The 25,021-nt window shown below is 45.0% G+C and overlaps 1 protein-coding gene across 2 annotated transcripts in view; it reads right to left on the reverse strand.

Moving 5' to 3' along the window:
• Window positions 1-25,021, reverse strand: part of WWOX (WW domain containing oxidoreductase) — a 906,401-nt gene that overhangs the window by 632,032 nt on the left and 249,348 nt on the right. Inside the window, exons 7-8 of one of the 2 annotated variants that reach the window (XM_040253480.1) lie at window positions 17,956-18,141; window positions 11,960-12,224 (exon numbers count right to left, since the gene is read on the reverse strand). In XM_040253480.1, coding sequence (XP_040109414.1) covers window positions 11,960-12,224; window positions 17,956-18,141 — 451 coding nt within the window. The remainder of the gene's footprint in view (window positions 1-11,959; window positions 12,225-17,955; window positions 18,142-25,021) is intronic. The other variant, XM_040253481.1, reaches the window with a different exon arrangement.

Consider the following 25,021-nt stretch of genomic DNA (forward strand, 5'->3'; position numbering starts at 1 on the left):
AACCAGTCCATTCTGAAAGAGATCAGCCCTGGGATTTCTTTGGAAGAAATGATGCTAAAGCTGAAACTCCAGTACTTTGGCCACCTCATGCAAAGAGTTGACTCATTGGAAAAGACTCTGATGCTGGGAGGGATTGGGGGCAGGAGGAGAAGGGGACGACCGAGGATGAGATGGCTGGATGGCATCACGGACTCGATGGACGTGAGTCTGAGTGAACTCCGGGAGTCGGTGATGGACAGGGAGGCCTGGCGTGCTGCGATTCATGGGGTTGCAAAGAGTCGGACACGACTGAGCAACTGAACTGACTGAACTGAAGGAAAGAACAAGCACAGGAGAAGGTGGACACAATGTATCAGAATCACTAAAGACCAAAGGAGGCTGACATGCTACCAACAGCGTTCACATGATTTGACAAAGCACAAGACTGGACTAGGCACTCTGACAGTACATTATGATATAATCGCATTATCAAGAGGCGGGTCCTAAGGTAGCTCATGGGTCTTGCTTGGAGTTCAGCCTTAAAGAGTATTTCTTATGAACAGGGGATTGGTATGTTTTAGGGCCAAACAATAGACAAGATCTTTCACAATACTTCCTATGTGTTCTTAGAAATCAGTCAATTTCAGGAAAATTCACATTAACTGGAAGGATATAAAGAAAATCAGCACATGCCCAAGGGTTGAGCTGGCCTTAATCCTCTGACAATCGAAAGATCTGGGAACTGGTTCCTCTTTTACAAAGAGAAAAAGAACGCAAGGCCCAGAGGGTAGTGTGACTTGCCCACGATGATGGGGGTATCCAGGAGGAAGGGCTAGGATGCAGAGCCTGATTTCTGCAACTTGGACCCCCACGCATGGCCTTTCTGCTACATGGCGATGAATTCTTCTTTCCCAAAACAGGCCGACATGCTCTTCTCCTCTGCCCACCCGGGACCGTGGGGATGGAATGGGTAGGTGAGCTCTGGCCAATGGGAGCTGAGGCCGTGGCTGCTCTCAAAGCCTATAGAACACACACTCCTTTCCAGAAAACTCACAGTGAAACCTCCCACCCTGCACCCAATATGGGCCAAACCTGCACACCACAGCCCAACACAGAGGCATGTCAATGGTCAGGCAGATTCAGCAAAGATTAGCTACATTCTTAATTTGTTTTTGATTTTGGCTATGGGTTCAAACATGAGGCCAGCAGAGATGAAGTGACGCTGGAAGCTGTGATGCAGGAATCTGTGTTTAAGGGGAAAGCACATCACAGAGAAGAGACTATTCCAGGTTCAGGATGAAGGAAGCTGGTATGTTCCCTCATTTTTCAACCACAAGAAGGACGCCCACTTATGTCTAACAGTTATAACAGAGGGAATAAAAAGAGAAGAAATCTGTTCTTTCTTTCAGGACTGGGTATCCTCCAGATTCTACTTCTTTTGAAATAAGTTGCATTTTTCTTTTCCTTTGAAACTTCTTCATAACACCTTCTTTACAGGGAACGTGCCCAGGGTGAATGCTTAAGTTTCGGCCATTCTAACCGCATTACCCGACCTTTGATGATTACAGTCAACAAAGAGACAGATGGCACGTAGCACACACCCACGCCAGCGGGAGGAGTCATGTTCTGAGAAGGAAAAAACAGACTGACGGCATTCACCTGCCTAGGAATATTAAAATATTCCCCCCAAATTCTAAAGTTCCCAGATTTTACAGCTTTTTTTTTCCTTTTCTTTTAAAGAGTGAGAATACTAAGAAAACAGTACAAAGCTCTCAGTAGTTGATATACAGTATTTTTTTTGGATCAGGCAAATAGACTTTTTATAACTTTTCTGTGAAACGAGAGCCTCTGTGGCTCAGGTTACTTGGACACCCGCTCTGTTTATTCTTCCCTTTTCTGAGCAGTCAGGGGAGATTTCTCTCAGTACTTCAAATAAATAAGATATCCAGCTGAACAAACACCACGCACTCCTGCCGATTACTTTGGCTTTGGAAAGAATATTTCACTTTCTTTTTTTCAAAAATGTAAATGATTAAAGAGACCCCCATCCTATGAAATTCAAAGATAACATGTTTCAAGTGATGCAGAGTCTATACAAGGTGGTAGACGGTGAAGCCCAGCTGGGGGAAAAGGGCATGATCTTTCACAAGGGAAATTAGAATATTACTAAATAAGATACTTCACATAGTATACCTCTTAACAGGAGTGGTTTTGGAACATGAGAACCAAATTTCAGGGTGCACAATCTCTTATTTCTCCCAAACAGCAACATGGAAGTTGTTTTTCTTTCTTTCTTAGATTCCTACTTAAAATAGACCCCAAAACTACAACAACAACAACAACAACTCTGAAGACTTATGCATGGTCTAGAATAAGAATAATATTCTACATAGGCTTTGAATGATCAGTGAGCTTCATTGACCTTGATGGCTTAAAAAAAAAAAAACTCTAGGATCTCTGGACAATTTTTGAAACTTAAATCAAAACTCAGAAATAGGTATATTTTTTTAGAAAGAAAATTCAGGCCACTGATGAACATGGCCCCCTCTGTTCAACCAGCATGAAAACAAATACTTGACTTTAAGGAACACAATCCATACATTTCTTTATTCTTTTCATAAGCTTTCTTACTAAAAGACTAAATCTTCTCTCTCTCATTATGAGACAAAAGTGCAAAATAATCAACACTAATACACACACTTTTTTTTTTTTTGGATGGGTGCATCTGGTACCCCTCAGCCCAGAGAGAGGAAAGACAAGAATGCAGAGAGAATGAAACAAGAGCAAGGCAAAGACACACGCATCAGTAATGAATGCCATGGCTCAGGGCCAAGAACGAGCAGGACCCAAATCTGCCACCAGACTGCTTACCGAAAGGCGCGTGCGCACGCGCGCGCACACACATATACACACACACACACACACACACACGCGCGCGCGTGCACAAGCTCACACAGAAAGACTAAATAAACCCTAATTTGTGAAGTACGAGATGGCCCTGAGGCTTCCTGCTTCCTGTATTCACACCACTGTGAGAGCCTCTCCTCTTGAGTGTGGCTCAGACCCACTGACCTGCTTCTACCATACAGAATGGGCCAAAATTATGAGCTGTCCCTTCTGGGGTTTGGTCACACAGGGCTGTGCCTCCAAGAGGCCTCCAGCTTAAAGGCAGGGGGGAAGCAAAGTCTTCCGTTTTCCAGGCCATTAGGATCTGAACCCCGGCAACAAGCACGCAAACTTGAAGTGCACCATTCCCTGGCTGAGCCTCCAAACAGCAACTTGAAAGCTGACCATAAGCAGAGGGGCCGGGTTCCAGACCCAGAGACACTGGGAGAGACGTCGAGGGAGGGGCACCCTTCTGAAAGAACACGGGACAAAACAGGTGCTTACAGGAAACAACTGCCGCTCTGGCGAGTCCGCGTTCCACGGACGGTGTCCCCATGGGTTCCCGACTCAGTTACTGTGACGCAGGCAGTCACTGCAAGAACCTGGGATCTGACAGATGCCCAGAAGAGCTCTGGGGCTGAAAGAGTACCTCTGGAATCCTCGCAGGCCACTCACTGCCCGGGGCAAGCCCAGCATGTTCAGCAACGTGAGCAACGCCCACGACAGCACGGAAAGGGCCAGCCCTGCAGCCAGATGCACTTACCTGAGAGCACTTCTTTCTGTTCCACAGTCCTGTCCTGCCTCGTTCTTGCCCACCCTTTAAATGCCCATCCTTTCATAAAATTAGGGCGACAGTCTATGGTGGTAGATTTGTCTTTCATCCAGAGTTTTCAGCATAAAGCATATGAACCAGCATGGGTCTTTTTGAAAAAAAATGTCCATTCAAATGACACGGTAAAATCCACAAGTCCTGGGACACCATATCTCAGGTTAGTGACTCATTTTACAGAGAAGGAAACTGAGGCCTACCGAGGGTGAATGACTTGTTCTGAGAACGCCAATGTCTGAGGACAGCAAGCTCTAAAACGACATTCAGTGGGACGAGACACAGGAAACTAAACCCATGAGGGGGGCGCCTGCCATTCAGCAGGTCCTTGGGGCGCATGAGAACATATGTCCCACTGTCCTTCAAGGCACACACTTATCTCAGTGTAGTCAGAAGGGCAGAGTTTACGGATTTCAGCTTCTGAACGGTTCGGAACCCCAGGCTCCAAGTTCTCCCTATTGCTGCTGGGAAAACAGTACCTTCCGCCTCACAAGGAAAAACCAACATGTCCGGTGGTTTATACGAAAATCAATGTTCACAGAATAAACATTTCAGAAACAGCATCGCAGGGCAACACAAACTCCTGGCGTCTGTTTAATCGTGCTGGCCTCCGATAGCGAAACTGCGCAGCGGCCAAAAATCACTGGAAAGAAGTATGAAATTGGAGAAAAGGAAACTGGAGGGGGAGGATCAAAGAAGACACCACTAACTTAAAAGTAATAAAAGAGCTCGGAAGGGAGTTAAAAAGAGGCAGTGCAGTACCCAAGTGCCGGCGGGGACGCACAAGCAAAGGAAACGGGGAAGATAAAACTGGGGGAATTTCAAATCCTGGTTAAATGTTCATTAAATAATTTGTCACACGTATTAGGGCCAGATAGGCATTTTTTCCCCCTCTCGCGCGCTCATTCGAGAACAAAGGCCTGACCAGACTTTAAACACTGCATCACGAGGCAGAGAAAATACAGTGATGAAGTGCCTCATAAAGCCAGGCGTGTCTTCCTCCTCTTTGTTTCCAACAGGAAAGGACAACTCTGTCCTCAAAGCAAGGGGCACCGTTAGCTTCAGTGGGCTGCCAGGAGGGCTGACATTATGCAACTCAGGGCTGTACTGTACCTGGTGCTTGTATGCCTAACGTTCAAAGGGAAAATTAGAACTTCTGTGATGGACATGGGGCCATGGTGAGGAGCACGGGCATCTTCGAGCAATGGGAAGTAAAGCAACCTTTCCCTTGTCTGAAAAAACAATGGCGATGACGATGATAACATTTACTGTCTATCTAATACATCATGCCCCGAATGCTATACCCTCACCATCTTTTACCCTCGACACAGGTCAATAACAGCAACACCAGTGAGTGTTTACTGAACAGCTGCCACGTCCCTGCCCTTGCTCAATTCTCAACACAATGCAGGAGGCAGGCAGGCCACCCTGGTTTCGTGCAGAGATGTTAACCAGGGGATGAAATGTGCCCAAGAGTTAGCAAGTGGGTAGTGCTGGGGTGGGAGTCCAGAGCTGCCTGCCTCCAAAGCCCCTCCTCTCTTTCCCACGCCTTGCTGTTCTCCTTATGCATTCCCCCTCCACGCCCACACCTCTGGGTGGCCCCCTCATGTGTCGCCAGGAGTTCAGAGGTGAATGGCTGGGTTCTAGTCCTGTGGACCAGCTGTGTGACTCTGGTTGGAGAGAGGGATGTCCCAAGTCTCAGCTCTTTATCTACACATTCTGAACTGCAATTCCCTGCCCTCCTCAGAGAGACTCACAATAAGCAAGGAATTCATGACTGTCATTCATTAAGCGCCTAATCATTTTCTAGTTACAAATATTTGCTGAGCATGCGCCTTACAGACCAAGGACACCGTAGTATGGAGGCAACAACGGTACTTTTAAGACAGACGTTAAACTTGAGACTATGGGGATTATTTCTCTAAATTGCACCTGTGTTCAACATTACAAAGGTGAGATCCCCGGCTCCTTCATTCACTCAGCTGGTATGTGTTGATGGGCGTGTTATCACACACAAGACACTAACATGTGATGAGCGGTGCCTCTTATAAAAGCACATCACGTCACGGGGGATCCTGACCAAATGTGGATCTAAGGCCTCCATGAGCTGTGATGCTTGGGTTGAGTTTTGAGGGATGATGACGAAGTAAGCAGGCATGGAGGGGAAGGCGCATTCTAGACTAGAGAGCAGCATGCTTCAGCACCCTGGAGAAGGAAGAAGGACACACTGAAAGCGCCTTGAGGCAGAGCTGGGTAAATGTGAGGGGACCAGATTAGGTCGGGTTTCTACCATTTAATTCTCACTTACTTCCGCAATGACTCTATAGATGGGGCTCCCATTAGACAGATGAGGAAACTATGTACACAAGAGAGTCTGCTCAGAAGCCATCATCCTAGCCTTTTTCCTTGCCGTCAGATCTTGCCTTTCACCCTAGAAACCCAAAATGCCAAAATGCACTCCCTCCCCCAGCCTCCCTTGCACCCAGGGTCTGACAGGCAGCTCAGTCCTGGCCAACAGGAGCTGAGAAGTCTGTGAGGGAAGACAGTTCTGAGACAGAATGTTCTCCTCCTTGATAAAGGCAGAAAGCATGCCAAGAGGGATCTCATTCCTCCCACCCTGACTTCACAGGTGAAGTTGCAAAGGTTGGTGCTGCTGCACCCATCATATACTCAGGAGGGAAAAATCAGGACAATCACAGAGAAACTGCCTAAATATTAGCCAAAGAACACCCTGGCTGCCTAGGGACTTCAAAAAAAAAAAACACCAAAACCCTCTGTTATTCCAACAACTTTTAATTGGATGTTGACTCACAGCCCAAAACATCTAAAAAATGTTTGGCAAAAAATGAGCCTGAGAGAGGGTGAATCATTTCAAAATTATACAACCAAAAAAGGGGGGGGAATGTAAATTCTGAACATATGCCTACTGATCATAAATGCCATGCTCTTTTGCATTTGATCATATCCTTTAGACTTTGAATTGGACAAGCACTGTAAACCTTAGAGCTCCAAACAGAATTGAGAGATGATTAATAAATGCTAATGATAAAGCCAATGCTAACGATAACCCTGAAAAAGAAGAAGAATGTCTGAGGCTCTGGGGACATGGCTTCAGAGAGGGGAAGAACCCACCACGGGGAGAGAAAGGGTGGTTACAGAGAAGCCAAAGTGTGGCCCAACCACAGAGGGGTCCTAGGAGTCTGGTTTTCTAACATATCTGGCCTGGCAAGAACAAGGCAGCCAGAGAATTCAACCCTCACTCGGGAGTCTCAAAATATTTAGATTAGTGAAGAATATGCTGAAATTTCCACTTTGAAAACCATGTTTCCTCCTCTCAGCACAGAAAAAGGCCCCTTGCTTTTTTACTCCAATGTACCCGCAGAGATTCAGACAGGGACTTTTGTCCTTGATCAGATCCAGAGTGTGGTCAACAAGAGGTATTTAAAGGGGAGGAGTGGGGGAGGGGTAGTATTTTTCTAAAATGCTAATTTAAAGAACAAATCAACATCTATTATCTCCTTCATTATGTTTTAAATTGTACAGCTATAAATCACCCTGCCGCGGGTTATTCAAGGGCAGAATTACCAGGCTTGGGTTTCCCGAAGGTTAGCAGAACGACACCATGTGCTTTTCCTAGTTATAATTTATAACTTTGCAACAGGACCAGCATCACGAGCCCATCCATTAGCGGGGCGGCTGCACATCTGTTAAAACTCAGCACAAGGGCTGAGTGCGGCCCCAGGAAACACAATCCGATCGTTTCAGAATTCGACAAACTCAAGTTGCTTTTTTTTTTTTTTTTTTATGTAAAATGATTTGAAAACGCGGTCCCTCTAAAACATCTGCTAAGCTCCTGCTACCCTAACACATGATACTCTTTCGACCACTGCCTGCCAATGCAAATATGTGGTTGCACAAAACACTCTTAGGGGCACGTGATAGGGGCTCAGCTTCACATTTACATACTGATGGCAAAAGGCTGGCGTGGACCTAGGAATCTGAGCTGAGACGTGGTTTACCAGGACTGCAAGTTCTGTGGGGGAAAGAAAGGGGAGAGGGTGCGCTTCATGAAGGTGCTTTCAGATGTTTTAAAAAGGACACAACCACAGGGCTGGGTCCAAGGGGTGGGGCTGGCAGTGTATCTGACAAAGAAAATGAACGTGGACAAGTAGCTGGCCAATAGTCTGCCAGCTGATAGTCCAACTTCTTGAACAAGCTGGGTAAGTTCCCTGTGCTTTTTCAGTGTTTCTAACGTAAAAGTGCTGTAAGCAATGAGTGAAGGCATTCACGCTGATACATTTAGGCTTCACGGTGTCTGGCCTTACCGGTCAAGCTGCTTCCTACTTGGGTGCGCGGCAACAACTGAAAAATAGCCAAAAACTACTTTTCAGAACCTCTTATATCACTAGATAAAACAACACACCTGGTTTTGTGAATTAAGCCCCAGAAAGTAATATGTACGTATAAATGCATTATATACACATACATATAATATATATAAATGCATCCATATGCAACATGCAATTTTAGAGTCCATATGAAAAATGTAATTTTAGAGGTATTTAAATAAAAAGCAAGGTAGGCAGGAAAATAAGCATGTAACACAGATGGATAGATGTGACTTTGTAAACTAGAAAGCTTCTGTCAACTCTAGTTTCCTTCAAGATGTTGATCAAGCAGCTAAAGAATCCTGTTATCTTTTTTAAAACAATATTCTAGAAAATCCTAGTCTCATTTTTATCTATTATTTTAATTGTAACATAAGTTGGAGGAGGGAGAGAAAAATGCTTGTCTCCCCAGAAACCCCCATATACGGGTCGTGACCTCTGGACCCCCCGAGGAAGAAGTGTCAGAGACAGGCTCCGCCAGTAGGGGTCGCTGTGTCAAGAATTAATCCCTAAGAGTTTCTCATTAGTGATTATTATACTGCAGGCGGCCAAAATGGAAATATTAATTAATTTCAAAGTGATAATGCATTTACAGCAACAATTAGAAATGTATAACTGTAAAAGGGCAACATTTAAAAGACAGATTACATTTAATAAAGTTGCACAAGAACATCCAATTGTAAAATTACTAATCTGCAACAATATTCCTTAAAGAGGCACTTAAAATAGCCTGACTCCATGAAGGGTGACCTAATTACTGTAACTAAAATCACTGTAGTCACAGCAAGTCACAGCAAATAAAAAAGGGACGTTGATATTAGAATACTGCTGTTTAATACTTAAGGGAGCCAGCGACGGCAGAGAAGAAAGGCAGGCCTTCCCAGCACAGGGCCGTGCTGTGTTTGGTTCCTTGGCCTTGTACAATGGAACGTACACTCCAGCAACTCTGAGGCTCAAAGGAAAAGGCACGACGGCAGAGAGCGCAGAACACGAGCCCCTGGGTGGCTAGGACCCTGCACCTGTGCTCAGGCTCTCCATGCGTGTTTCGGATCCAACTTTTACATGGGGTGAGAATGTGGACGCAACAACACGGTTTAGGTGCAAAAGCAAGTCTGCATTAAAATGGCAAAAGTGTGCCCTTCACCCACAAAACAATGTCTCAGCATGACAGACGCGGTGCTGAGCCCCGTACAGAAGGGTAAGACCCCAGGCTGACTCTTCCGGTGAGTCCAACCTGTCCTATCAGCAAAAGGGTAGATCCCTGGTCTCCCTGGGGCAGAGACCTCCCCCACATACAGAGTCCTACACGTTCATGGAAGAGAAGTGACTGGCTGCGAGCTTCACAAGACCAGGGGGCCCATTCCACCTCTTTATGAATCTCAGTCATGTGGGACTCTGATGTCTAAGAAACACCACCAAATACCTAGACACATAAAGATAACACAGGTGCTACCACAGTAATATCTATTACTGTCAATCCTCACACCAACCTGTGTTGCCATTTTGGTTGAGAGGTAACAAGCTCAGGAAGGCCAAACGTCTGGCCCGAGTTCTCCCAATGCCAAGGGTGAGAGCTGGGCTTGACCATCAGGATCATGAGGAAGAGAGCTGGTTGCTCTACTCTCCCAGGCAGAAGCCTTCTCACACTCACCACCACCAGGAAGCCCTGTCAAATCCTTTTCTTAACACAGGCTAAGGGTTTAGCTCCCTTGCCCTTTCATAGAATAGTCCATCACTGCCAAAACAACTTAGAATTCAGTGTGGTTTTTTTGGTTATGTCATCCATTTTCTCCAAGCCTTCTCAAGGGTTATCTGCTCATTTTCCCAAATGCCCCTTTCACCCAGAGCCACAGAGACCAGTTCTTATTTGATTTGGTGCCCCAGGCTGCTCCCGGTGGACATTTTCCTGACTGGAAGACCAGGGACCAGGGTTGGGAGGAGGCCAAGGATGGGGAAGGGGAGGAAAGAGCCGCATGTGCTGGGCATCGGCATCACTGGACCAGCTCCCAGTATGGTGAGTGGGGACCTTCTCCTAATACCCTATGGCACCCACCCGTTTGGTAACACTTCTGCCTAGGTCTCCAACTCCACACGCTGCTTTTCCACTTGGTTTGTGTCCTTACTGGAGTTACCATCAAACACTCTTAGTTATTAACACCACCCAATGCTCTGTGATCACGACATGGCTGCCTGCCTGAGTCCACTTGGTGGCGCTTTCAGAAACCCTCCTGATGCATCCAAGGAGCCGACAACACAGCCCGACTCAGCTAAACACATGTTTACGTGCTATGTTCATGTGAAGCATTAGAGCCCCTAAGCCCAGAAACAGAAAGCCACTCACCCTACCTTTCCCTTTCCTAGAGCCAGTCTTCCTGCTCCTCCCCCTGCACCATCCAGGGCTTTTAAGCCCTGGGATCTCATCACAGAGGAAGAGTCGTTGTCATTGTCCATCCAGGCGCCCTCAGTGAGTGGAGTCCACATCCAACAGTGTAACAGATGGGTACACCACCCTCCATGACAGTCTGAGTCATCACAGACCCACAGCGGGCTCCTTCCCATCACATTCCTCTGATTAGAGAAATCCGGAAGAAGAAAGAAGCAAGACTCCGGTTTCACAGAAAGGAGTTCTTTCGCTTCCACCAATGCTCAAATAAATACAAGTGAGGAAAGTCAAGACCCGGAAATTACAAGTTCTACTTGATGACTGGCCCACCGGCCATGAAGGTGCAGGGCCAGTGGAAAGTGAGAAAGGACGCTCCTCTCTCCTCTCCCACTTCCTAAACTTGAACAACTCATCCACAGGCCTGCCAGTGGCACTGGTGCCAGTCCAGACCAATATTCTTAAGACAGTGAGCCCAAATCATGGTCAAAGACGCTCTTGCGGAAAACCTACTCTCATGCAATCACAGAAAATCAGGCAATAGGGGACCATCAGAAGCCTGTGACACACACTCCCCTTGAACTTGGAGAACTGCTCTCCAGAGCTCCTCTCACTTCTTCGGTTCTTTAAGTATTCAACTCTTGGATTATATCTAATTACTTTGCATAAGAAACACCTGCATGATCGAAAATTTAAAAACGCGCTTACTTTTTTCCTATGCACATCAAAAGATTTTCCTTGTTGTACTTGTCATCCACAAACATGAAGTTTAAGTAGGTGGGAAATTTTAGAGGCCTGTATTTTGGAAAAGTACCATACCAAAAATATTGTGTACAATACACATTCTTCACTCAAATGACTTCCTACTCAATGCTTTCATGAAAGAAGTGTTCAGAGACAGCTGTGAGAGGGCCATCAAAAACAAGAAAACTTCACACTTACCTTGTGAAGTCCAAGTCGAAACATGGTAGTCTGAAGCATCCAAAAGGACTTACCTTTGGCGAAGTACAGAATAAAATGTGCCCCATTTATTTACACCCATTAAAAGAAGAATTTAGAGCAAAAATACAGACTCTCAATGGAAACAAAGGAGCCACATTTGCTGAGAATGCAAAAGTCACAAACACATGCTATTTACCTACTAACACAAAACACAGTTTGGAAGGACTGTGCTTACTGAAAAAAAAAAAAAAAAAAAGATCACATCAAATGTAAACAAACCATCTCCATCAGCCGTATTAACACAATAGCGAAAACGCATATCTTCTCTCTGGGCCTTGGAGACATCTCTAGAGAAACAGATGCCAACTCAAGTCAACTGAAATGTGCTCAAGCGCCCCTTCTCATCCCTCTAAAAGGCCTGATGACGTGATGCTCAAGACCAGACTCATTCTCATGACAGGTGAGAGGCCAAGGAAGTGAGTGTGCCTGGGTTTCTCCAGTACCCTTTCCGGAGAGGTGCACTAGAGGTGTGCGTGGCAACTGCGGCTGGTGACTCACCATGGACTTGGTGAAGGGCCTCGCCAAGGTGAAGAGCAGCGTGTACACCCACCAGCCACGGTGAAGGGCGGAGTACATCATGTTCCCGGGGTGCACTGCATTCGACGTGACCCCACGGGGGGACAGGCGGCGGTGGAGCTCGTTGGAGAATAGGATGTTGCACAGTTTGGACCGGTTGTAGGCCAGCATGGCCCAGTAGTCGTTTTTCGATGGAGAAAGGCGGCTAAAGTCTAGTTTTCCCGAGGAATCGTTAATATCTGTAAATCTAAAAAAAAAAGGAAAATGTGATATGAATCAGTCAGCCCCTGACTTCTGATATAGCTTTGTGTTTTTATTAGAAATTTGAGAAAACCATGCAGAGATGACTAAAATCTCAATTGGGTAAACATCAAAACAAAGTCTCCTTAAAGAGAGACGATGGCGATCCCACAATAGAAACCAACCAGATCCAAAGACACACTTAATAAAGGCCCAGACTCATAAATGGAGTGATCTTCACTGAACCCCCATCCACTACCCCTGCCTCTAACATCTATTTTTTCAAAACCTTCAACAGGAAGTTCAAGGATAATTAAATTAAATGGGAAAACATTTTAAATAAAGGGCTGCTGCTTTTGGAAGCAGAAAGATATTGCATTCCTAACCCTTGACAGGGTTTTCCTGGGTTATTTTAGCCAGTGTTTGTGTCCTGTATGTTTTCTTTGGAGCATCCAAGTAAATATAGATGAGCCTTGCTGCCTCCAAGACTCTCATCCAGATTAAAAATTAATGATTATAAAGGGGTTATAACCTTGGTGAGGTGCCATCAACAGTCTCATACATTTAAAAGATAAACGTAAACAACGCCAAAATGAGTGCAGGCAGAGTCTAATGTTTTTAAGTATACCCATGGCATGGATACACACAAATCAAAGTAAGTAGTTGATGCTTTATAATTGGGTCTGACGGAGTCGTTAAACACCAGCTGTTTGTTTCTTTCCTTCCTTTCTTCTTTTTTTAATGACAACAAAGTAGTGACTTCCCTAACAACCAAAAGAAAGAAAGAAAGAAAAAAAAAAGATCATAACAGAAGGAATTCGGTCTCATATTCTTTAAGGAACCCTCAAGAGTTTGCTAAATTAACTCTGGGCATTTTCCCCAAATAATAAGGGAGCATATGAGGGCACTGGGAACAAATGCTGAGGAAAAAGAAAGCAAAAGGTGAAGTGGAAATGATAGAACCATCTGGTAGTTCCTTAATGTGAGCGAGCAGTTCATGTGGAGCTAGGACCAAGAAATTCATGTCTAAATTAAGTACCCCTTCTCCAGGACTCAGTCAGTGACATCCCGTTGCTGGTATTAAATGACTTCGCCAAGACGAAGGCGGCAACAGAGATGATGGCTGGAGACTCCAGTGTGGACACGGCAGTGAGGCCCTGAAATGGATCATTGGCTGGCTGTTTCCAGGCCCCCAGACCACGGGAAGAGCCCAGACTGCCGAGCTCAACCATCTGGGGCAGTGGGTCTTGGTGGGAAATTTGGAGATTTATGGGGGCCTTTTTCTGGTTGTCATGATTGCTGGTGGGGTGCTGGGGACAGCGGATGTCCCGCCAGGCAAGGGGAGCCTTGCTCAAGGAAGACAACCCTGCTGGACATGCATGCGGATGAAAACCTGTGCGTAATTATCTGAGACGAGAATCGAACTGTGCTCTGCACAGATGCACCGTTCTAACAGCTACTGAACTTCCAAGAGTAGAGCGCCACAGCTACGTGAGTGAGGAAGGGGTGTGCTTTGGGATTCTGGGGGGTGAGGAGGGAGGTGGGGCTTGACCTGAGGCTGGTGGCGCTGGAAGCCGCAAGGCCACACACCTGCCAATAGTCAGCAGGTGTGAAGATCCTGGTGGAGGGTCATGCGCTCCAACGACTCCCTCCCTGGAGTCCTGCCAACGCGCTGACACGTTGGAATACATGCTATTTTAGCTTCACAGTCATTTTGCCCCTACATTACAGGTGGGTAAGTCCACTGAGTTACAACACACATATGCAGGGAAGTTATATTATTTCTGAATTTTATTTCAACACAGTGATAAGGTGTTACAGCAGAGCTGTCACACACACAAAAGGACTGCTGAGTTAAGGGCACAATGATCGAAGGCACGGGCCACACCCCACAAGTTCTACATGCTCCGGGAAGAAAAGCACATCAAGGATTTAGACTGCCTCTAACAGGTACAGGGTGAATACAGCATGCTTCGCTCACTCTCTGCTCTGTTCCCATCGCCCTTCTTAGCATCTTTGCTTAGCCCAGTCCAGCTCAGGTGTCACTTCTTCCAGGAAGCTCTCCCTGACTGACTCTTCCTTGGCTTGCTATCACAATGATTTCTTGGGTGGCAGTGAGGGACAGACTGAAAGAAGCCATGCAGAGCAGATGGAAACGAAGTGTCCACTTTCCAGGACCTGGCCCATCCTGTTCCTACTGTTCAAGGGCCTGCCACCCCTGCAACATGACCAACAAAGCCAGTCAAGCCACCATGCACTTTGTGCCTCTGTTCTGACCATACAGACCACTCTCCACTTGCTTCCAGGCCTAGATTGAGAATTCCCGAGAGATGGACAGTGAATTCCTTGAATGTTGCCTATGGCATATAGTGGGGATTAAATACAGTATTAAAAAATTGAACCCATAGTCATGGGTTCATAATTCTAAATTAAGAGCCAAGTTTTCCTTATCACAAAAAGCTTTGTTCGAGCTTTGCGCAGAAGGCAAGTTTTGCCACTGGGTTCAGATGCTTTATGTTTTCCATGAATATTTGCAGGCAGCACTTTCTCATGTTGAGAATGACTTCCTCGCTTTGGCTTTTTAAGGCTAATGCAGACTTGGGAACACTGGGTTAGATTCAACTCCTAAGAGGAGGCAGGTGTGCCTTCCTAATCCCCAACATAGAAACGAGGCCAAAACAAAACAAAATCCACCGTGATGAGAAGTTAGATTGAACCCAGGTTGAAGGAAAGTTTCGAGACGGAGAAGCACAGCTATTAACACTAGCCGCTCCCTCTGCTTGCCATCAGCAGAGCCCAAGTTCCTGCCCTGCTGATCCCCTGAGCAGCGCACTCATTTCTAAGGCCTGATTAGCTCGTATTGACAGTCCTCCAGGGAGCAGGGGAGGGTGGGCAAGCTTTCTGATTCCTCTGAGCTGGGCCCTGCTTCCTGAAAAATGACCATGTTCACCTCTTAGCTCAAGAGGCAGCAAAACAAGTCTGCAAAGGCTGCCTACCCTGTTTTCAAGCTGAAAAATTGATAAAGCCAAACAATAAAGTCTTAATAGAGTTCTCCTCCTCCCAGGACACTGACATGTTAACACTTGCTCTCTGGACATTAACATCTGCTGTTGGAGAAGACCTCTATCTTGTATTTCTCTAAATACTTCTCCTTTATTTTATTTTTTTTTAAACAGAGGATTTTTAAATAAACCAAGTAACACAATTAGGCTGGATTCTACGGAGACAAAAGCTAGTATGTTCAAAGAATAGGACGGAATTTGCATCCAAGGCTGTGTGTGTGCGGATGTGTGTGTGTGTGTGTGTGGCAACTTGGCACTCCACACAGCTGCAGCCATCTACCGCCCTTCAGCCAGCACTCCACTCTTTTCATTCTATTTTAATTGGTATCTGGAAAATTTTTCACGGCAAGGAAGTTCTCATTTTCATAGGGTGGATTTGAGGTATGCAGAAACTCGACTCACTTGCTCCGATTCCAGATAAGTTAAGTAAAATATAGGGACGACTCAGGGAAGCTAATAAATATTTTGCCTTGGGGCAGTCTGGTATAACATTTTCTGCAAACATCGGACTTTATTTTTCCCCTAACAGGGGGTCTTGACTCCAACGAAGAGATTCCGCCAAGGTTTATGGAGGTAATTAGACACCAGCCCTTCCGTTTTACGACACGGTTTTAGGGCTCTGGGTCCTTGAGCAGTGAGTGGGTACTCACTCTCCCAGGTCTGTGCGCCCAGTGTTCACACTGGCTCTGGGGGCGTGGCACATGGGCAATAAACAGACAAGCCTGAGGGCATTAACACTTTGTATAAACACCCTTTAATATGGGCACAAGGTCGTCGGAAAGCAGAAAACCAGTGCCCAGCACCGGACAGGAGTGGACCTGCCAACACGCACTTCAGGAAGACCCGGTCTAGAAACTAAAATGGAGTGAACTCAAGAGGCCGAAGCCCCGGCTCCCGATCCATCTAGTAGATGAAATTAAGATTCAGATCTACACGGTAAGCATGAATTACACTGCAGTGAAGGGGAGAACAAAGACACCACATGAAATAACCATGTCAGACCCAGACTTAGAAGGGAAGCAGGCAGCTGACAATTCCATAGACTCACCCGTTAAATACCAGCTCATTTAAACCCATTCCGGGGTGCCCTCCACATCTGGCAAGAGACGGGGGCTAGCAAGTTTATCCCCACGCTCTTACTCCATCGCCTGCCCCCACAGGGGCCTCCCCCTCATGCCTGAGCAGGGCCACCCCACTTCCAGGAACCTGGTCTGATTTGCAAAGATAAGGATGTCCAGATTTCGTTACCACCTCATTATGAGACGTTCCGTGTCTTTTAACACGGGGGAGGATTATTACCGGCATTTTCCTTTCATTTCGGCCGTCATAAATTTCAAACGGTAAAAGTAAATCTATCTGCAGTGTGTCACTTCGACCATAAGCCCCTGTGTTTGGGAGTGATAAACGGTTCAGGCTAACCCTTGGCTGGTCTCTCTCTTCCAAGTCCCAGGGGTTACATTTTATGGAAGCATGATTTAAAAAAATAAGCTTCATTCTGGGTCACTAAACATCTCAGGACTTAAGTCGGAGAAGAGGAAGGGGGGAAAAAATAGGCCCTGGCACGTTCTTTTTCTCCAGCTACTCTGCTAGGAGTGAAAGCCCCGATCCACACCAGGAAAATCTCCATAATGTGTATTAGACTCTAGCCTCAGCCAGCAGTTCCCTCATCCTCTCTCAGTACTTCTCCCAGTTGTTTACCCAACTCTAGAAACAAATACGCTGAAAATACGAGGAAATTTCCAAATGCCTTCCTAGTCGACTGAATATTCTCCTAATGGTGATAGAAAAGAATCGCCATCTGATGTTTTAATTGAAATTTTAACCAAAAGAGGCATGGCCAGATTTCTAATATGTTCTAACTGCAGTCCTTTCCTTTCTACAATTACACGGCTAATGTCTGCATTGAGTTCCCTAATTTCTCATTATAAAACAATTGGATTTCATCTCACAGTCTTTAATTGCATTGTTTCTGCTGCTAGAATAACTGCACATTCTTCTTGGTGAGGTGGTGAGGCTGGTGAATGACAAATCAATAAAGGTCAGGCATTCAGATTTGATCAATTATTATTCCATCTCGAAGCAAAATCAATGAGGGGCTTGAAGTATAGTTATAAAAACCATCTACCGTGCTGTCTACACTACCCCTAAACGATTGCCCACCATCACAAAAAATAAATAAAACCTTGATAAGTTCAGGAGCCAGGTTGAGTACACACTTTTTGGAGGAGCACTAATGAAAATTATCTTCAAAAACAGAGGGCTTCCCTGGTGGCTCAGTGGCATAGAATCCACCTGCTGATGCAGGAGACGGGTTGGATCCCTGGTCCGGGAAGATCCCACGTGCCTTGGGGCAACTAAGCCTGTGCATCACAACTCTCGAGTATGTGCTCTAGAGCCTGGGAGTCGCAGTGACTGAAGCCCTCACGAGGCAGCTACTGCACCCTGCGTGCTTTGGAGTCCACAAGCAAGAGAAGCCACTGCAGTGAGAAGCCCGGGCACAGCGACTGAAAAGGAGCTCCCCACCAGAGAAAAGCCAGTGCAGCAACAAGCGCCTAGCACAGCCCAAAATAAATAAAATTACATATTAAAAAAAAAAAAAACACCAAGAGCCTGGGGTGGGGCCGTTAGCTGGTGAAAGGAAGGGTGCTGTGAAGAGAACGTCCAATTCTGACCCACCTATGGGACTCCGAGGAGACCACGACGACCCGGGCAGGGGCTGAGCGGCACAGGACGTCCTGCAGGAGCTGGACAAGGTAGAAGTGGCCCAGGTGGTTCACCTGGAAGGTGGTCTCCAGGCCATCTTTTGTGAGGGTCCAGGGGAGCCCAAACACAGCTGCGTTGCACACAAGCACGTGAAGTGACCTGAAAAATAAAACCTCCCAGTGTTATGCAGATAGAAACACTCTGAAACCAAGGAGATCCATGCTCCTCGCCCCTGGGAATAACCATTCTTCACTATCTTGCAGATTACAGGCAGCTGGAAATGGGACACCCTGGAATGTCACATCTGCGACAGTTCTGCTGGGGAAGGGCTTCAACTCTCAGTGGGCGATTGTGCTGAGCTGCTTGGGACCACGGGGTTCTGGCATGCGAGACTTTCATTGCCAAAACTGAGACCACACTGGGCAAACTGGGATGAGCTGGTCACCCTGCTTGGAATACAGGTTCTACCATCTATTTGATCTGTGCTTCCTTTACCTACTAAATGATCAGACTTATTTATATTTAAATTATCTTGTACAAAGTTGGTAAGACTATATATTCCCATGCCATGGATATTAAGTTGAAAATACTTAAATCATGTATTAATATTTTCATTATATCATGAAAACTAGAAATATCTACATTACTTCACCCAGTAATCCTACTACCAAGCAATGGGATACATTGGAGTGGCGGTATTAGGGGTGGTCAAAGGATAGCAACTCATAACTCTAAAGGAAAATACTTTATCATCGATAATGTTTAGAATTTCCATTGAATGATGACAATATAAAGCAAAGCAATGTTTACTCATTTTATTACTGTTATTTTTTCTTTTGTAATGTATTTGTTTTTAATTGGAGGATAATGACAATATTGTACTGGTTCCTGCCTTACATCATCGTGAATCAGCCACAGGCTATGGCATGGCCCCTCCCTCCCACCTCATCCCAAAGAGCAGGAGGCTGAGCTCCAGGCATTTCACAGCAACTTCCCATTAACCATCCGGTTCACACGTGGGGAGGAACATGTTTCACTGCTACTCTCTCAGTCTGTCCCACCTTCTCCTTCCCTGCTGTGTCCACAGTCTGTGCTCTATGCCCTGCAGATCAATTCATCAGTACCATCTTTCCAGATTCTATGCTTAACTTCTTGAGGGATTGTGGGACTGTTTTCCAAAGAGTGGCTGCACTGTTTTACATTTCTACCTACAATACATTACGATCCCAGTTTCTCCACATTCTTGCCAATATGTGTCATTATCTATTTTTTTTAAAGCCACCTGAGTGAGTATAAAGTGGTGCCTCAGTGTATTTTTATTTGCATCTCTCTAAAGGCTGATGATGCTGAGCGTGTTTTTATGTATTTATTGGCAATTTATACTTTTGGAGAAACATCTATTGTCTATTTAGGTGCTGAGCCAATTTTTAATGGAGGTAATTATCTTATTGATTTATAAAAGTTCTTTATATATTTTGGATAAGAGTCTGTTATCAGACAATTTGCAAAATTTCTGTCTCATTCTCTACATTGTCTTTTCACTTTCCTGATGGTATCACTGACAACACAAAAGTTTTAAATTTTGATGAAACACAATTATAAAAGTTCTTTATATATTTTGGATAAGAGTCTGTTATCAGACAATTTGCAAAATTTCTGTCTCATTCTCTACATTGTCTTTTCATTTTCCTGATGGTATCACTGACAACACAAAAGTTTTAAATTTTGATGAAACACTATTTATATATATATATATATTTGGGGGGTCACTTGTGCTTTGGGGCTTATATCTAAGAAACCACTGCCTAACCCAACATCATAAAAATATAGTCCTTTCTTCTAAGTGGTTTATACAGTTTTAGCTCTTACATTTAGGTCTATGACCCATTTGAGCTAATTTGTCTAAATAGTGAACATGAGCAATCTAACTTCATCCTGTGGCATGTGAACATCCAATTGTTCTAAGATCCTTTGTTGAAAAGACTGTTCTTTCCCCCACTGAACTGTCTTGGCATTCTTGCTGATAAGCAACTGGCCACCTGTAGGAGTTTATTTATGGACTCTTGACTCCATCCTGTTATCTGTATGCTTATGCTAGGACCACACAGTCTTCATTACTGAAGCTCTGCAGTAAATTTTGAGAGTGGGAAATAGGAGGCCTCCAACTTTGTTCTTTTTGAAGCTTGCATTGGCTATTCAGGGCCCTTTACAGGCATGTATAAAGTTTTAGGATTGGCTTTTCAATTTCTACAAAAATTTCAGCTGCAGTGTTGACAGAGTTTGCATATTAGTAGGTTAATTTGGGGATTATGTACATCTTAACAATACTGTCTTCTACTCTATGAGTATGAGTATATTTATAATCATTTAGATCTTTTTTTCTTAAAAAAAGGTATTCATGCAAACCTTATTATCACTGAGCTATGGACGTCTCACAGGGGAATTGTTTATTTTTCTCTGTTGTCTGATCTATTTCCAACTTACCACCTACATAAAATCTCAATGTGGTGATGTGGTTGGGATCATGGGTGTTTGATGACAGGAAATCATCTGTTTTTCCCATATGATGCCCACTACAGTTGTCCACTCACAGCCCTTCAACAGCCCAATTGCTCTTAAGTAAAAGTGAAAGTCGCTCACTGGTATCCAACTCTTGGCGACCCCATGGACTATACAGACCACGGAATTCTCCAGGACAGAATACTGGAGTGGGTAGCCGTTCCCTTCTCCAGGGCAACTTCCCAACCCAGGGATCAAACCCAGGTCTCCTGCATTGCAGGCAGATTCTTTACCAGCTGAGCCACCAGGGAAGCCTAATTGCTCTTTGAAGAGGTGGGCAAAAATGCTTTGAGGCATCTGGTCTACCTACAACATTCACCACGTCCATTTCAACTCAAAGTAGAACTTCCTCACCTGTAGCCAGGATAACCCATGCTTTTAAATAAAGCCATGTACACTAGAAAGAAACCTTGGCAGAAAGGGTGAAAGGGAGAAGTGAATATATGATTTAAATATGCACTCCTTTCAGGTTGCATCTCAAATATTTGGTCTACTTTTTCAGAGTTGCTGGGTTTTTTTTTTTTTGAATGTTAAATATGGGTTAAGCACTTACTAAGAGCTTTCTGTACATAAGAACCTTAGATGACATGTGTTATTATCTCCATTTATGGTCAGAAAAAATGTGATTAGAAGCAGGTTTCCTATGGCCAGATGAAGTATCAGAAACAGGCAAAATAAATAAAGATGCACATGAGTGAGCAAGAATGAAATATAACATTGAACAAAATGAAATACACAAAAAATGTTTCATATAACAAGATGAAATTTAAAAAAAATCATCTGACTTCAAGAATACTACGCAACACTTTATTAGATAAGCTCCCTAGAATGGCTACAGGGAAGTGCTGTGAGAGCTTCTAGCTCAGTCAAGTCATTATACTTATGTGCTGAATGAGAACAGTAGCACACACCCCACCCAAAGATGTGACGGGCAAATCCCCAGGATCTTGCAAGGCAGATGCCAGGTTCAATGGCCATCACTCCCTTTGTCTCTAGACCCTTCTGTTTTAGCCACAAGGGAAAACCAAACTCTCACAGTTGATTGTTTTTTTTTTCAGAGTTTCCTTATCTTTAAGACAGTCTGGGCCTTTGGAATGCTGGCAGAACATTTCTCAATAACAACACCTGTAGTTACCTCTATCCATGCCTGCACATTGGCTCAAGGAAATGCACACAGCAACAAACAAAGAAACCTGCTACCTAAGACCTCAGCCTTGATACAGGAGCCCACAGAGAACCCGAGAAACCCTTTGCTCTTTCACCAAATTTAAAATACGCTTCATTAATGTTAATTGCGCGACACCAGAGGCAAAATACATACTGTGTACCTAAAGCTTGTCCCCTCTATTAATTAAAAACAGGCTTATGGAATATGAAACTATAAAGTGCTAGAATTTTTTTTTAATTGTAAAGACACTTAATTGGCTTGTACAAAAGGAAAAGAATTCCTTTCACCTCACTTTAATGAGGTTTTTATTACTCAAATGGCACATTTTGCTCAGTTTTGACTAAAAGCCACTGCGATTCAAAAGGTTCTGAGATGATGAATATTTACAGACTATCAAAAGGAAAGTTCAAACTAGAAAGACAGAATGAAAACAAAAATAGTATCATTCCAATTCCAGAGTTGATGCCATTAGTCAGCATTTTTAAGGACTGATTTTTTTCCCCCCTTCTTTGATGGATTCCAGTCTGTAAGGGGTGGGTTAGAACCTGAAGGGCTGTTCTCTGTGTGTACAGAACTGGAGCTCCCAATGCCTGTTCTCTGCAGTTAGGATGCACCCATGGGGAAAGCGCCTCCATTTCTCTGCGCGTTCTCTGAGCACGCTGTTGGGAAAGTGACAATCCCATCCTCCAGGGACAATACGTGCCTTGGACCACGGAAGTACTGCTCCATGGTAAACAGGGTGGAGTTCCAGAGATTTGCCAGTGGGCATGGCTGCTTGTCATCAATGGGAATGGCATGGACCAAGGCTTCTAGCCAGAGTAGCCTTAAGTGAGACCTCCTACCGGAAGGAGCAGTGAATGCTGACAATAAACAGAAAGGAGTCGGAGCCCAACGGCTTTAGACAGCTGATCTCCACATCTTCTTCCTGCTCTCCTCCTCCTTAGAAATTTAGGAATAAGTGACATTAAACATTATTTAATTGCAGGTGTGCAGCCCTCAAGCATGCTATTCACTGAGGCTCCCCTGTCTTTCTGGCCTCTTCAATCTCTCTATTGACTCATTCTTCCTGCCCATCAGGCTAACTAGATTGCTCAGACCAACAATTAGGAGAAAAGTCAGGAAAGAAAATGGTTAAGAAAATGAACCAAAGAAGTCAGATGGAAGAGAGAAGGCTGGAGAGAGAAAGATATGTCTAGTTGACATTGGGGCTTTTTCAAGTTGCACGAAGCCTCTCTCTTCCCATTTACAGACCATGGTTTTGAAATATTTGTCTCCATTCAGAATCTCCTCCCTCGTCTGAATCTCTCATCACTAAGGTGACTGATTTCTGCCCCACCACCGCCCAGAATCTCTCAAAGAGGCCTGGGGAGCGATGGCTTCTGGGTCCCAGCACCCAACGACCTCCCCTCTGTTGAAACTGGATGTCTCTGTTGCAAGAGCCCCGGCTCCTCCCTGGTTGCAGCCCTCTCGGCTACCTCAGATTCTAAGACACAGTCTATCCTCGGACCTCATCCTCACGCCACCGCTGCCTCACCACCTTCTGCCTCCTCCAGACCTTCCTCTTCAACCAGAGTTCCACCTCCAGCTGCCTGTGATTCAGTCTAAACTCTCGTCCTGACAGCAATTTCACACAGGCTGGGACTCCAAACAACGAGCCTCACGCCGACAGCACCAGGCCGCCACCCCTCCCGAGCTCCGGAACCTCAGCTCCACCACGCTCATCCTCAGCTCCGCGTCTCCTCTCCCCAAGTCCCCCCGCTTTCCTGACTTCCATATTTCCGCAGAGGGTGATACTCTCTAGCCAGTCACCTGACGATGAAAACGAGGAGAAGCCAGTAACTCTAGAGCCTTCAGCTACTATTAGTATTTGTCCAACCCCCTTCCTTTCCAACGGAGCGGAAGCGTGATAGTCTGTCTAGATCTCATTTATGGGCCCCGCTGTACCCATTGCCAGCAGCAAAAAGCACTGACTTGTTCAGAAAATCATCCCAGGTGTGCCCTCACACCTGGAAAGTCATGTCCCACACCCAGATGTCCTCCTAACAAAGACGAGCAACCCTGGCATCCATTCTCCAGAGCTCCCTTTGGGTCAGTCTCCACCTATATATAACCTGTTTCCCTCATTCTCCTTCTCATTACCCCAGTAAATCATGTGAGCAAACACCCCTGTCCCAAGTCTGATCTCCAGGGACCTCGAGCTCAGACAACCTCTGTTATTCCTTGTTTCTGCTTCTGTTGCCTTTAGCTCTAGTTACTGCAAAAGCCCACACCGAGTCTTGCCAACACTTTTGGCTTTTTTGCTTTGTTTTTGTTTAGTCACTAAGTCATGTCCGCCTGTTTTGTGACCCCATGGACTATAGCCTAGCAGGCTCCTTTGTATGTGGGATTTTTCAGGCAAGAATACTAATACTGGAGGGGTTACCATTTCTTCGTCCAAGCCAGGGTTCGAACCACGTCCCCTGCACTGTGGGTGGATTTTTTTACTGTGAGCCACCAGGGAAGCCCTGATACCTCTGACCTCTCTCTTACTTGATCCATCATGAATACTGGGGCCAAATGAAACACATTCCAGGAGTCAATCAGAGAAACGGATGAAGACATTTTAAAAATGCATAAAACTAGATTACCGATAACCAGTATGAGATATAATGTGTTAAACCTCTACCAGTAGCAAAAATTTAAAGGAGATATTTTCTACCTTCAGAATTAGCAGATTTTTATAGTATTATTCTATTTTCATTATGTTGTATAAAGTTGGTGGGAATATACATTACTGCAACCGGATATGTTTTCTGTTCAGCCAATATGTTTGTGGTAATTTATTACAATAGCAAGAGAAAGCTAATAGAGTGCGGTAATAAACATTTGCTGTTAGGAATCACTAAGTTTTGGGGGTAATTTAAGAGCAACAGATAACTAATACATGCATTATGCTATGTGAGAGAAGCCAGACTCAAAGAGCTAAATATGGAATGCTTCAATTTAAATAACATTCCAGAAAATGCAAAACTCCTGGATAAGGAAAAAAAAAAAATTCAATGGTTGCCAGGGGCTGGGTGTAAGGGGTGAGAATTACTTCGCAGGGACAATTGAGAGGGTGAATGAACTGTTCCATATCCTGACTGTGTGATTCCGTGTGAGTGTGTGTGTGTGTGTCTGTGTGTGTGTGTGTGTGTCTGTGTCTGTGTGTGTGTGTCTGTGTCTGTGTGTGTGTGTCTGTGTGTGTGTGTGTCTGTGTGTGTCTGTGTCTGTGTGTGTGTGTGTGTCTGTGTGTGTCTGTGTCTGTGTGTGTCTGTGTCTGTGTGTGTCTGT

Source organism: Oryx dammah, unplaced genomic scaffold (genome assembly GCF_014754425.2).
Source record: "Oryx dammah isolate SB20612 unplaced genomic scaffold, SCBI_Odam_1.1 HiC_scaffold_13, whole genome shotgun sequence".
NCBI lineage: Eukaryota > Metazoa > Chordata > Mammalia > Artiodactyla > Bovidae > Oryx > Oryx dammah.